This window comes from Microtus oregoni, unplaced genomic scaffold (assembly GCF_018167655.1).
Source record: "Microtus oregoni isolate MIOR12 unplaced genomic scaffold, Mior012 000070F_ref0000104, whole genome shotgun sequence".
NCBI classification, from domain to species: Eukaryota; Metazoa; Chordata; class Mammalia; order Rodentia; family Cricetidae; genus Microtus; species Microtus oregoni.
The window spans coordinates 6,788,639-6,802,591 of record NW_024543977.1 but is presented as its reverse complement, the minus strand read 5'-3'; the positions used below and the strand labels follow the sequence as shown (position 1 = coordinate 6,802,591).

Here is a 13,953-nt window from a genome sequence, read left to right as displayed (position 1 = left end):
TCTAGCATAGCCCTCAATAATCATGTCTGTCATACTAATAACATGTTATATGGTGACTAGTGTATAATTTTAAATAGGATTAATTAACAGTGATGGACTATTTTAGTCAACATAGTTGCTATAAAAACATGCCATCCTACTTTTAGAGCTGAAATAGAGTAACAAGCAAACGGTTTCCTTTGTTTGCCTTGCTAAGCTCTCCCACTGTGAACACGGGGAGAAACAGATATGTTTACAATAGAGTAACGTTTTTCATTACTTATTTCTTATAGGAGTCTCCAACTACCACAAAACTCTGCTTCCCTGAAAATGAGTCTTCTCCTACCTCATCAAAGCATCAAGATCCAGTTAGTATATTAGAAAAATATAAAATAAATAGCCTAGTCTTTTCAATCACTTCAGTAAATTAACTTTTTAAAAATATAATGTTGAAGTCATTTTGTGCCTTTATTAAAATTTATTGGCCTTTTAGAAAAAATACAATTAAAATAGTTTTAAGAGTCAAATTTTAAGTTGTTTTAAAGTCCCCTTTAAGCAAAATATGGTATTAGTTTATATGTTATATTCTAAGTGACAAATTTATATTCTAAGTGACAAATTTATACTTGGTTTTTAAAAATAAAAATTTCCAAGCCTGCCAATGGTGGCACATGCATTTAATCCTGGTGCTTCGAAGGCAGAGGCAGGTGGATCTCTGTGAGTTCAAGGCCAGCCTGGTCTACAGAGTGAATTCCAGGAGAGCCAGGGCTATACAGAGAAATTCTGTCTCAAAAAACAAACAGCAACAACAGAAATTTTCCAGAGAATATTACAATTACCCTTCTTTCTTTCCCAGGCCAGGAGTCTAAAGGTAAGACGTACGCTCTTCCTTCCCAGCAGCTTGACTGCCCCTGCTGGTCTGTAATATGGAAGGCCTTGTTGATGTGGCCAGGGAACACTGGAGATGCTAAGTCTTCACACTCTCCTGCTTCCCTGTCGCACTCATCTGCTCTTGGCCTGCACTGCTGTCCCTTATTGGGGACATTTGACACTTTTAAGGGCAGGATAGCAAGACTACACTCTTGGGCTTCTGCTGTATCCCTAGCTCATGCTTCTTGTGTCCTCCTCCCACACTGCATAACACTTTGGTTACTCTCTCAACCCTTCCTCCCTCACTGAGACTGCCCTGCACTCTGCCTCATAGCCTGTGCGTATCCACTGGGATGAAGTTCAAACTTGACTTCCTCAGAGAATGTAGGCCAAACCCCGAAGCTAGGTGAGGTTTCCCTGTGATACTCTTCATAGCATGAGTTCTGTTTACTGATTTCATAAAGCCACAGCCTCTGTGGTTGGCTGTCACTGGCTGTCTTCCCCACCTAGGAGCGCTATTGGCAGAGCCAGGGGTACTCATTCTTACTGCACAGTCACACAGTTACTGCTCAGCAAATACTTGATGAATTAATAAATGCAAGTTTGACATTTTAAAACGACAAACTTTTATTTGATGAAATTTTGTCAGACTTATATTTACAGAGTTCAGATTCTGTGCAGGCCTGGGTTTCCACATGTGCCTCACTTCTTCCTAGTCCTTCCTGACCTTTGTTTTCCCTTTTCCTCATATATATGTTGTGGAAATACATGCATGTTTTTTTAATTGTTGTTTTCTTATCTTTGTGGTTCCCATTATGTTGTATATACTTTCTCTTTTAAAAATTAGTACTAAGGGGGGCTGGAGAGATGGCTCAGCGGTTAAGAGCACTGGCTGCTCTTCCAAAGGTCCAGAGTTCAATTCCCAGCAACCATATGGTGGCTCACAACCATCTGTAATGAGATTTGGCGCCCTCTTCTGGCGTGCGGGTATACATGGAGGCAGAATGTTGTATACATAATAAATAAATCTTTTAAAAAAAATTAGTACTAAGTAAGCTAAGAGAATGATGAGCTGGGAAAGCAGCATTCTCTTTAAACCCGTTTTTACATATAGGCAGTAGGCAGTTCACAGAAACCGCCTCATAGACGATACTTTAATAAAAAGGAATTTCTTAGTAATTGTGGAAACATGAGCTTGTAAATCTGCATACAGTTTCAAAGCACTGGTTTACCAATTTTTTCCCTGTCTATTTGACACCCATTAAACTGTCCTGGGTGCAGGGTGCCCTCTGATGGCTTCCATAGGAACTGTCTCACCAGTGTGTCTTCTGTTTCAATGCTTTCTGTTAAGGCAGAACAGCTGTGTTGATTCTGCTAGGACCACTGTTTCCACACAAACACGGTGTTGCGGGTGTGCTCCTTCCCCGTGTGCCTTTTCTGCTTTTTTGCCTCCCACTAAGACCGTTATCCCTTTGACCTCTCTACCCGGTGTCTACTTTCAAGGCCTCTGCCTGCCCCACCATTCATATCTAGGAACTACAATGCTGTTTCCCCCTCCCTCTATGTGAGTTAAAATCTTGTTGTAGAAGTTTAGTGGAAATGAAGGTACAGATTTAGAATGTTTTCTATCATTGAAACTGATTCTGGTGCCTACCTAGCTGTTTAAACTTGGTACTTTCCCTAGTATCCTCCATTTCCCCTGTGTGTCATCCTGTCCCCTCATTGTCCTGTGTGTGTCTTCTCGAGTTTAGCCTCTCTCTCACTGTCTAGGTCAAGCTCAGACCTTTGGCTTTTCTTAGAGTATCAGTAGGTGGGTGCAGCTGATTCCCAGCCTACCATCAACTCTTAGTGCCTCTCTTCTTGCCATTTGTCTACCTTGCTATGTAATTAGAGGATTCTGGGATGGGCTCTTTTTTTTTTTTTTTTAAACCTTCTGTTTCCATCTAGTTCAAGAGTCAGCTCCTTTAGGAAGCCATTGGTTTGGGGTACTTTCTAAACATTTGGATGTAGCCAGTTTTGTTCTTTTATATTCAAATGAGAGGGCTTACTACTTAGAGCATCAGGACTTTTTCTTGCTCCCTGTGGAAATTGGGTGAAAGCTCTCACTCCTTTTGAACAGAGCCTGAATAAATGCAGCTTTTTGTTGGTTTGTTTGTTTCTAGTCAGGTTCATCCACCCGTTGACTCTGGTAAGAATCCCTGAGTTTTGTTTTTTATCATTCCTGCACGACACTGCCTGTCTCTCCTGCTGTTGATCTACTTTTCCTCTTTGTTTTGATACCTTTGCCCCTGTCCTGCTGTTGCCGCTGCTTTTGAGCTATTCCAGCTGTGGCTTTAAAAAAAGTACCGCAGCGTCTCACTCCTGTCGGTCTACATTAAAGTGGCCCTTTCAGAGGGATTAATGTCACTCTCTTTCTTTGGAAAATTTCTTTCTGTATCTGATGAAAGGACAGTAAACGCAGAAGGCTCTTATGTAATATCTTACACATGTTTAAAATTGCATTTATGCAATTTATCTTGTACATACTTAAAATTGTGCCTTTGACATTTTTTGTTGAAAGGCAAGAGGATTCTTATCAAATTTGCATATCTGAGATCAAACAGAAATATTCTTTTTAAAATGATTGCGGTAAAATTATGAATACATCATTTCCAAGTTTGCAATATACCAAAAATAGGAGTTAACAAATTTTCAGCTAGAGATGCAAGCAAATTTTCAAACATTATCTTGTAAACATTAGAAGATACTCAATATTATGTTTATTTACCATACAAAAAAGTTTTATTTATTTATTTTTTTATTCAAGTACCTAGAGAGAATTTTCCGAGGAATCAGTTGAATAGAAATAAATTTTGGGTCTGGAGAGATGGTTCAGTTGTTAGGATTGCTTGCTGCTCTTGCAGAGGATCTGAGTTTGGTTCCCAGCACTCATACCAGGCAGCTCACAGTGCCTGTGATTCCAGCACCAAGGGATCTGACACCTGCACTTGTGTGTGTACATACCCACAAACAGATACACATGCATATGCAGAATTAGAAATAAAACAACTATTTTTTTTTAAAAAATTATAATTTCTTTGTATATGTGTTTCAGTTGAGTTATAATTGCTTATCGTCTCATGTGCATATTATTTGGAATATTGATAATTATAACAGCCACCAACTCCTTTAGATTAATCCCATTCATGTAGGAAACTAATATGGTAAGAAAGTATTACTTCCATTTTTATCTGCAAGACTTTTAAGGTAACATCGACTAGCGATGGTTAGTGATAAACTTTGTGTCACTCCTTCTTTTTAAACATGAGTGTTTTCAGTGTCCAGACCACATGGTAATATGGTTAATGAAGCTCATATTGTCATTTCTTTGTATCACATTAACTCTGTGTGGCAAACTAGGTTCTTTTGAGTAATTTGCCAGTCACTTCATTTGTTCTGCCTAGTCACTATTATGTTCTAACAAGATTAGTACGTTATTTTTAATATGTTAATTTTGTACTATTTATCATCATCACATCACATTCTTTGAACAGGAAGATGTAAGCTTTTTTTCTTTTGGTTATTTGTGAAACTCTTAATTGCTAACGAAGTATCTGATGGCTGCTGTGACTTAGGAGAAAAATGTGTTTTGCCAGATATGGTTGGGCATGTCTATGAATGGTAGAGGAAAGAGGGCAGGTATTCAAGGCTAGGCTTGAGTTTATAGCAAGTTCCAGGCCAGCATGGGCCGCAGGAGCCCTTTGTCAAAGTAAATAAATAAATAGTCCTTAATTATAAATTACTGAAAATAATATGAGAAAAATGTGAAGATGATTAAAGCACTAATAAAAGGTGTGTTATAAAATGATGCTTTTTTTAGGGTTGGAACTGCAAGACCATTTGGATTCCATTGATTATTACAATTTGAACATTATTGTCTATATGAATGCTACATTAAAAGTATCATTTTGTTCATAGGGTCAGGAGAAATATGGATTGTTAAATGTGACAAAAATTACTGAAAATGGGAAAAAGGTTCGGTAAGTATGAAATCTTTAATATTCTTACATGTTTATCTGATTGAAGTAAATGAAAACTTATTCCATTAGAACTGATAAAACGATTTAGAACAATTTTCAATCATGTATTTTCTGCTTTGTTTTCCATAAAATATTTTCTTTGTTAACATCTTTAAAAAATAATATTTAGAAACAAGAATGTCCTGAAGAAACATTGGCTTTCTTTTCAGATATTTTTCTTTCAGCAAGCCATTAGTGGTGGTACATAATAAAACACGAAGATACGCTGACTACTGTAGGCAAAACCTTCACCAGCTGTGTTCCCTCTCAGGTCTCCTGAGCAGTAGAGCTTTCCTCCGAGAGGATGTACATGTGGATGTTTGTGTGCACATAGATGACTTTATTAAACATGCTCCGTTTTATACTTATCTTGGAGATTGTTCTACTTCATTGCATCAGAGCTGGCACAGCATGTGCTGCTACAGCGTATTTAATCACTAGCAAGTTAATCAGTGTTTGTTTTCAAGAATGTAACCAGGCCTGCTGTTGGCAGGTATTTAGGGTGCTTACAATTTTTGCTGCTGCACACAATATCACATTTAGTGTTTTTTATGGATAATTTTGAAAGTATATAAATGGTTCTGTGGGCAATAGTGCTTGCTTTGCAAATCTGGAGGCCCAAGTTCAAATACCCACCAACCATATAAAAAGGCTAGGTGGGATTGGGTGGTGGTGACGGTGGTGGCACATGCCTTTAATCCCAGCACTCAGGAGACAGAGGCTGGCGGATATCTGTGAGTGTGAGGCCAGCCTTGTCTACAGAGTGAGTTTCAGTATAGCCGGGACTAATACAAAGAAACCCTGTCTTTAAAAAAGGAAAACAAAAAACCCAGGTGGGGCTATATGTGCCTAGCACCTCCAGCATTACTGGGGGAGGAAATAGGCAGAGTCTAAGGTCTCGCTGCTCAGCCAACCAGCATGGCCATCATGTGTTCCTGTTTGCCTGTCTCAGGACAGTACGGCAGAGAGTAGGAAGAAGTCACTTGATATCATGCTCTGGCTTCTGCCTGTGCACTTGTACACTTGCATACAATACCATACACACACATACACACAGCATGTTCTCTCTCTTTCTCTCCCTCTGTCTCTGTCTCTTTCTTTTCCTCCCTCCTTCCCTCTTTCTTTCCGGTCCTACAACTTGCTCTATAGATCAGGCTGCCTTGAACTCAGAGATCCACCTGCCTCTGCCTCCTGAGTGCTGGGATTAAAGGTGTGTGCCATCACCATTTTTTTAAAGAAAGGAAAACAATTCTCCCTTTTACAGCTAAAGCTGGGAAGGCAGAAAAGCATTTTTCATAGTAGAGAGGGAGGTTTGTAGATGACCTGCAAAGAAGAAGAAGCCCCAATATGAAACAGGCTCGCAAATCAATGAAAGTCACACTAAAAAGGGTTCCACACAAAATGAAATCAGAAGTAAATTTTAATAGACAGTGTTAGAATCTGCATTATGTCTAACATACACATAGACTGTTTAGATTTGCTGAAACAGTGGGTGCTGAGATTGAAACAGAGGACTGTGTTTAAAAACAGCCTAAAGTGAATTAGAACTATGATCAGGGATGTTAAAGTGTTTTTTTTTTTTTTTTAAAGTAGGAATAGGAACCTAGTAAAAGGGGAAAAGCATTTGATGTATTACAAATATAGGTACTATAAAATGGCAAAGCAAGGAGATAGAAAGATGGCCCAGCGGGCCAGAGTGCTTCTTGTACAACCATGAGGACCTGAGTTTGAATCCTAGCACCCCTGTAACAAGTCAAGTATAGTCTCATCGTACCTGTAACCTCCATGCGATGGGGCAGAGAAAGGAGGATCACTAGGATTTGCTGGCTGCCAGCCTAACTCCAAACAAGAGCTCCAGGTTTAGGAAGAGACCTTGCCCCAGAGAAATAGAGCTGAGTGTGATGGATGATATGATAGAGTGACGATGCTCTCTTCTAGTCCACGTGTGTGCGCAGCTGCATGCACTTACACACATGCATATGTGCTGTACCTACATATGCACATGCATACCTGTGTGCATAAAATAACAGCTCCATGAGTGATAGCCATTGGTGGGCTAGGGGTGTAGCTTAGTCATAGCCATTGGTGGGCTAGGGGTGTAGCTTAGTTGCTATAGTGCTTATTGGACACACACAGAGACCTGGGTTGGATTCCCAGCATGCAGGTGGGAGTGGGATCAGAAAGAAGTTCAAGGTCATCCTTGACTATGCGTAGGGTTTGTTCAGCCCTGGGACACACTTGACCTGGACATAATTACACTTTATTGGGCCGGGCGATGGTGGCGCACACCTTTAATCCCAGCACTCGGGAGGCAGAGGCAGGCGGATCTCTGTGAGTTCGAGACCAGCCTGGTCTACAAGAGCTAGTTCCAGGACAGGCTCCAAAACCACAGAGAAACCCTGTCTCGAAAAACCAAAAAAAAAAAAAAAATTACACTTTATTGGGGGGGAAAGTTGTGCATAAGCTACAGGAAATAAATGAAAAAGTAAAAACTCAGTAGTGATTTTACTTCACTTTCCTTCATCATGAAGTTCAAGTATGTATAAAAAGTAATAAAATACATCTATGTCATTAATAGGTAGTGAATTCTACATTCTGAAAAAGTAATCAAACATGAATTCTCCCAGAGTTCCCATAGAACTGACTGTGTAACTGAGAGGAAAGTCATACTTCTTTATAGCACGTGGCGTCAACATTCTTTTTACCCCCCAGGAGCTGAATTTTCTTATATCTTTTATTTGCAAATACTAATCTGTTTGCTAAAAAGAAATTTTCTAGGCTTGAAATAGATAGAAAAAAATCTCAAATAATGCAAGGCTCACTCCAATGGGGAAAAACATGAAAGCAAAAACTCTTTAATGGAAAATTTAAGATAACAAAGCAGGGAAGTTGACTTAATTCTGATCAGAGTATAACACCAGTCACCTTTAAGGTTATTAGGGCCGGGCAATGGTGGCGCACGCCTTTAATCCCAGCACTTGGGAGGCAGAGGCAGGCGGATCTTTGTGAGTTCGAGACCAGCCTGGTCTACAAGAGCTAGTTTCAGGACAGGCTCCAAAGCCACAGAGAAACCCTGTCTAGAAAAACAAAACAAAACAAAAAAAAAAGGTTATTAGGAACCTTGATAGTATTACTCATGTTTATTGTGAACTTAACATGTGTATCTGGAGATAGGATCATGAATCAGTGGTTAGTTTCTTTTAAATTTTTTATTTTATATGTAGGAGCATTTTGTCTGCATGTATATTTGTGCACTGTGTGCATGCTGGTTTCAGGGATGTCAGAAGACAATTCTGCGTCCTCTGAAACTGGTTTTACAGATGGTCATGAACCACCATGTTGTTGCTGCAAATTGAACCTAGGTCCTCTGCAAGAGCAAAAAAATGCTTTTAACCATAGAGCCATCTCTTCAGCTTCCAGTGGGCAGTGTGTTTAAAAGACCCATATACAGGGCTAGCTAGATGACTCAGCAGGTGAAGGTGCTTGCTTCCCAACCAAGCTTGTCAACTTCAGTTGGACTCCTAGGACCTGCATGAAGATGGAAGCAGAGAACCAATTCCAGAGATACCCTCTAACCTCCACATGCATAAGCACACACAATATCATACATAACACTTAAAAAAGAAGACCTGTATACACAATGCACCCAATACTGGTTGCCTTTGGAATGTGGATTGGAAGAGAAATGGGAGCTTTTTCCTTTACACCAGTGTTTCTCAACTTTCCTAATGCTGCAACCCCTTAATACAAGTCCTTATGTTATGGTGACCGCCCCCCCCAAGCCATAAAATTATTTTTGTTGCCACTTAATTAACAGAAATTTTGCTACTGTTAATTATTGTAATAGAAATATCTGTGTTTTCCTGTGGTCATAGGCAACCTTTGTGAGAGGGTTGAAACACCAGAGGGTTGTGACCCATAGGTTGAGAACCACTGCTTTATACATTTGACTGCACATGGAGGCTGGAGAATTGTGGGGATTTTCTCTTTATAGAGAAAATATATGTGTGAGTCCAGGGGATTGAACTCAGGTCTTCAAGCTTAGCAGGTGTATTTACCTGATGAGCCTTCTCACTAGGCTGTCCTTTATATACTTTTATACTCAGAGTTTTTACATATATGTGTTGACTTTGTAATTTAATAATTTTTAAAAATTTCATATTAGTGAGGAATCAGTCAGTAATTATATACTTTTAACATATTTAGTATACTGCCTGTTGTTTTGAGTATGTTTTATCCATATGACTTTAAAATAATGTTCTTAACCACATTGTGCTAGATTAGTTCTCTGTGAAAACAGTTGGGTATTCTGGCTATAGTTATTTTGATTATTTACATTTCTGACTAACCTCATTTGTTTTGGGGGACTGTATGTCAGACTGAGGCACTAAAATGACTGTGGATGCCATTAGAATCATATATCTAGTATAAATAGTGTAAGTGCTGATCACTAAATTGTGGCCTTAGTTTCTAATGTTTAGTTGACAGTGTTGCTTTTCATCTGTATCATTGCAGAAAGAACTGGTTGTCTTCTTGGGCAGTGTTGCAGGGTTCATCTTTACTTTTTACCAAAACTCAAGGAAGTAGTACAAGCTGGGTAAGTATTTCTCCTCTGTGGACATGTTAAACACTTAAATTATGTGAGTGTTTAGGCTGAATGTCAAGGCTCTAAATTTCCAAAGTCCTTGAAGTAAATCACATGTGCATATAAAAATAAAAAACATTTTCCTGAAGATGCCTTCTGACTCACAGGAAACAGAAAAGTCTAGCTGGCTGTATTAAAATCAGCAGTTGGCTTTATTCTTTGAACCACCAGCTCTCAACTTCAGCATTGCAAAATATTGACTCATTTTTAGGATGTGTTTAAAATTATTATTTCAGGTATTTATTTAGAAAATGGGTAGTCATATGCTGGGCCCAGCTTTGCTTGTCTGACCCTTTCTAACTAGGGTCGACTCAGATGTCCATGTCTGTGTAATGTCAGGCAGCTTTTAGGAGACAAAGAAATGGTTTTTTTTTCTTTATTTTGGAGTTTTATTGCTATTGTTACTAAGTTACATACAAGGCATAAATTGCTGGTGTTGAATGCTGGCATGTGTCAGCTGTTCTAAATGCAAAGGCTTATGTGCATCTTATCCCACTATTCCATAACAGCCACTTCTCTTGTGCTCTTTTCCCCATTCAAGTAACTTTAAGACTTTACAAATACTAAGTGACAAATCTGGGTTTTAGAACATTGAAATTGGCTTCAGTGTTCATACTATGGGTATTTCTAGAACTCTCAGTATTGCTATACTCTGGGTATTTCTAGAACTCTCAGTAATTGCAATTAAAGTATCAGTATTCAAATAAAATTTTAAAATAAAATTACCCTAAATGTATCTGGTCTGTTTTTATCTGACACTAACCAGCATTTTCTTACAAATACTGATTCTTTTTTCAAATTAGTAGAGGGTCAGCTTTTTGTTTTCTGCCTTTGTGATGCAGCCATTTAGACTGCTGAACCTGCTAAGCTACAGGTGCCTGAGCTCTCTGATAATGTGCTCTAAAAATCCAAATCAGCTTTGCATGAATGTGAGCATTCTAGAATATTTCTTCTTTTTGTGCCTCACTAATCCTTGAATTTGTTCTCTGTTCAGTGGGTATAGTGGGAAATGACTTAGAAAACACATTCATATCCAAAGATGGAAATGTTGGTTTGACCTGCCTTTCCTGAAGTAGATTGGGAATTATGTCTTCCTCCTTTTCCCACTGAATTAAAGTATGTGGTCTTTGTGTTGAGGCATTTCTGAAGAACTGTGTAATTACTTTTTGTTTGTACTTGGGGTTCAACTCTTATTAGAAACTGACTGAAGAAAATGAATGAACAAAAATGGAGAAGCAGTTAAAATTAACAACTAAAAACCCAGTACCTGAAACAAGCTGCCCAGCATTCATTGATTTGATAGCTAATGAGGCTTACCTATTGAAGGCTGCGGTAGATATGATACAAGTAGACCAGTGTGGTGATGGAGGTCATCTAGGTAGGTGTGATTGTATTAAGATTAAAATCTTTTTTAATTTGAGAGAGAGAGAGCGTGCGCATGTGGTTACCAGGCTTGTGCTGCAATCCTACTGAGCCATGTTGTTAGCCCTGTATGTGATTTTTTTAAAAATGTAAACAGCTTTGGAAATTGGCAGATGTCAGGTGAGCACAACAGCACACAAATCATTCATGAGATACTTGTATTTTGTTTGAAGTTTTTGCCGCATAACACTTGCACAATTCAGAATTTGTTATTAATGTGTTGATACTGACAAATGCAGGTGTGGGAAGCCTTTTTGTCACCTGACTGACTACTGTGCTGCAGTTGTGATACAGCTCAGAATTCACTGGGCTAGCCAGGCTTGAAATTGTAGGGTAATTAATGAGATTTTCATTGGAGTGATTTATTTATCTTAAATGAAGTTTTACTAATGTATGGTCAGATAGTACAATTCACATACTAAGAGAATAAAAACAGAGTTAAGTGGTTCAGTCAATACAAATAATCATATTTAAATAAGAAGTATATGAGTCTGTATAATGTATTTTGCAGAAACTTCATAAATAGCAAGGTTTGGCAGGATATGGAAGACACCTCTTAGGGTTACTGGACATGATTTGAAAGAATTCTAGTTTTGTTTCCTCCACTCAATCAGCAAGTAGAACAAGCATGGGTAAAATGTGTCGCTATCTGCAGAGGAGTCCCTTCTACCTGAGATGAGATTCTGAGACTAGGGCCAGAGAGACAGAGAGAGATGTGCTAAAAAGAGCGTCTCTGTGTCTCTGAGCCGGTGCTGGAGCTGAGCTCTGTCACAGCCATCCTCGTTTCCCTGGGCTGTTTGCAGTGGGTTTCAGGAGTATGTAAAGGAGTTACATTGTGAGAGAAGTATAGGTCTTTAAAGGTTGGAAACACTCTAGAGTCCCCAGAGGTCACTGGAAGAAACAGCAGGCTCTCAAGCCCTACACGCATCCAGACCCATGCTCACCCACATGCTTTACATTTCTTCCTTTTAAATCATCATTCTCTTACATTTTTTTCAAAGAATAGTTAGTTGAGTAAATGAAATACATGCATTTCACCTGCAATTGAGAAATCTGCACACATACCCACAAATAATAGAACCCCACAGATATCTGTAGTTACTGAAGCATTATTTTAAAAATTATGTTTTATCTTTGTGTGGGGTGGGGAGTAGAGGGGAGGGAGGGAGGCTGACTGTCAGTGTGGGTGCACATGGAGGGCAGAGGACTTTCAGAAGTTCTCCTTCAGCCCTGTCAGTTCTGGTTGTCAGGCCTACACAACAAGCACCTTTATTCACTGAGCCAAATCACTAGTCCATGAACCATTCTTTTGTACTTTTGAAATTCCCCAAAATAGATCCGTTTTAGGACATGCATTTCTGTCGTGAGTGACTGTCCTGTGAACTAAGGTGTTTAGCAGATGACTGGCACCTCCACCTTTCGCTATTTAGGACTTGACATTGTCAGATGTCACGCGTTGGACGAAGGTCACTTTTGTCCTGGTATTCTAGAGAAAGGGGAAGGTACACTATGTAAGACCACATGTAGGAGCTGACTTGGCAGGGGCCACAGGACTTGAGCAAGTAATCCTCAGGAGGAAGGCCAGGAGTTTCTGAGCAGAGAGGCTGGGCAAGGTGGCCAAGAGCCAGCTGTGAGTACTTTCTGTTAGCCCTCAGACATACCTACTTATCATAAGATATGTAAACCATTCTTCTTAAAAATAAATATTTCTGTAATTACAAAATACTCCAGGAGTTCTAGGTCTTTTGCAAACATATTTGGGAGTTTGCTATGCTAGTATGGCATTTGCTTGTAAGAATTATATTCTTGATTCTTCCTGGTTCCATTGTGCTCTTTCTTGTGTGTGCCATTACACTGTTGTGTGTTGTTATGAAATAATTTTCTTTCCCTGCCCTATCACAGGGTTCAGTCTATAAGTTCTTGCTTTCTTCTTGGAAAAGACCTGTCCATCATCAGTGTATATATTCTGATCTTGTTTCATGTATCACTCTGTTCTAGTTGCACGCCTTATACATGTTGGGGTTTTGTTGTTTATTTTGTTTTTGGTGCCCTAAATACATTGACAGGGAGGTGATTTCAGTAAAGTGGTAATTTGTTTTGAAAAATAATGAGGAAAAATTGGTTGCCAAACATATAGATTCCATTTTTCTATCATTTTCACATCACTCTTTATGTTTAACTAGTTGTTTATATGTGATCTTAGATCATCCTAAATCTATAAAGCATACTAGCAACTAATTAATAACTGATTTTGTTTTACTAACTATATTCAAGCTCTACAGCATTTGGGGTTGCTCAGTTCTGTGTAGAATGTTGCTGTGTCTGTTGTAGTTTTATGGCTGGTCACCACAAAAGTAGAAATGTTAAAAATAAAAGTTAGCCTTATTTTTGTTTTCATAATCTCAGTAATAGATTCCATTTAACCCCTATTTCTTGTTATAACAAGTACATTTTGTAAGTCCATATTACTTACTGAAAGGCAGAAGAAAAATGTAATAGTTGAAGTCTGGTCATTTCTTAAGTGGCAAACTGCTAAGTGAAGTACTGCTGTGACAGCAGTAGGTTATCTGCCACAGTGGTGTGGGTGTGACTCCAAAAGCCAGTATAAACTGACATGGCAACATTTTAACAATTGAAGCTTCTTATATTCAGGATATATCTGTAAGCTTTATTACTTGTTAGGTGATAGTTCTTAAAGGTTTAGCATACTAAACCGTTGTGGTACCATAGGAATACTCCTTTTCTATTCTTACATAGTAGACTGAGTAGGAATTTTAAGTTATCAGAGCCATGCCAAAAGAATAAGTATGTACTTAATGCGGTTTTCTTTTTGTTAATCTTTTTTTTATTAATCCCTTTCTTGTGTAGTTAACAAAACATAATTAGTAGCTAAGTTTTTCCCTTAACTACCCATGCTACCTATTTTCCTGTTCATTTCACAGCTCTCACCATGTTGCTAGAGGCTTTTTAGCATCTGAT

The 13,953-nt window shown here is 38.7% G+C and overlaps 1 protein-coding gene across 6 annotated transcripts in view; it reads left to right on the top strand.

Moving 5' to 3' along the window:
- Arhgap12 (Rho GTPase activating protein 12) overlaps window positions 1-13,953 on the top strand; it is a 106,861-nt gene that overhangs the window by 75,601 nt on the left and 17,307 nt on the right. For 4 of the 6 annotated variants that reach the window (XM_041641576.1, XM_041641575.1, XM_041641571.1 and 1 more), the window contains 3 exons: window positions 273-347; window positions 4,807-4,868; window positions 9,423-9,504. In XM_041641576.1, the coding sequence (XP_041497510.1) occupies window positions 273-347; window positions 4,807-4,868; window positions 9,423-9,504 (219 nt within the window). The remainder of the gene's footprint in view (window positions 1-272; window positions 348-4,806; window positions 4,869-9,422; window positions 9,505-13,953) is intronic. The other 2 variants (XM_041641574.1, XM_041641577.1) reach the window with 1 other exon arrangement.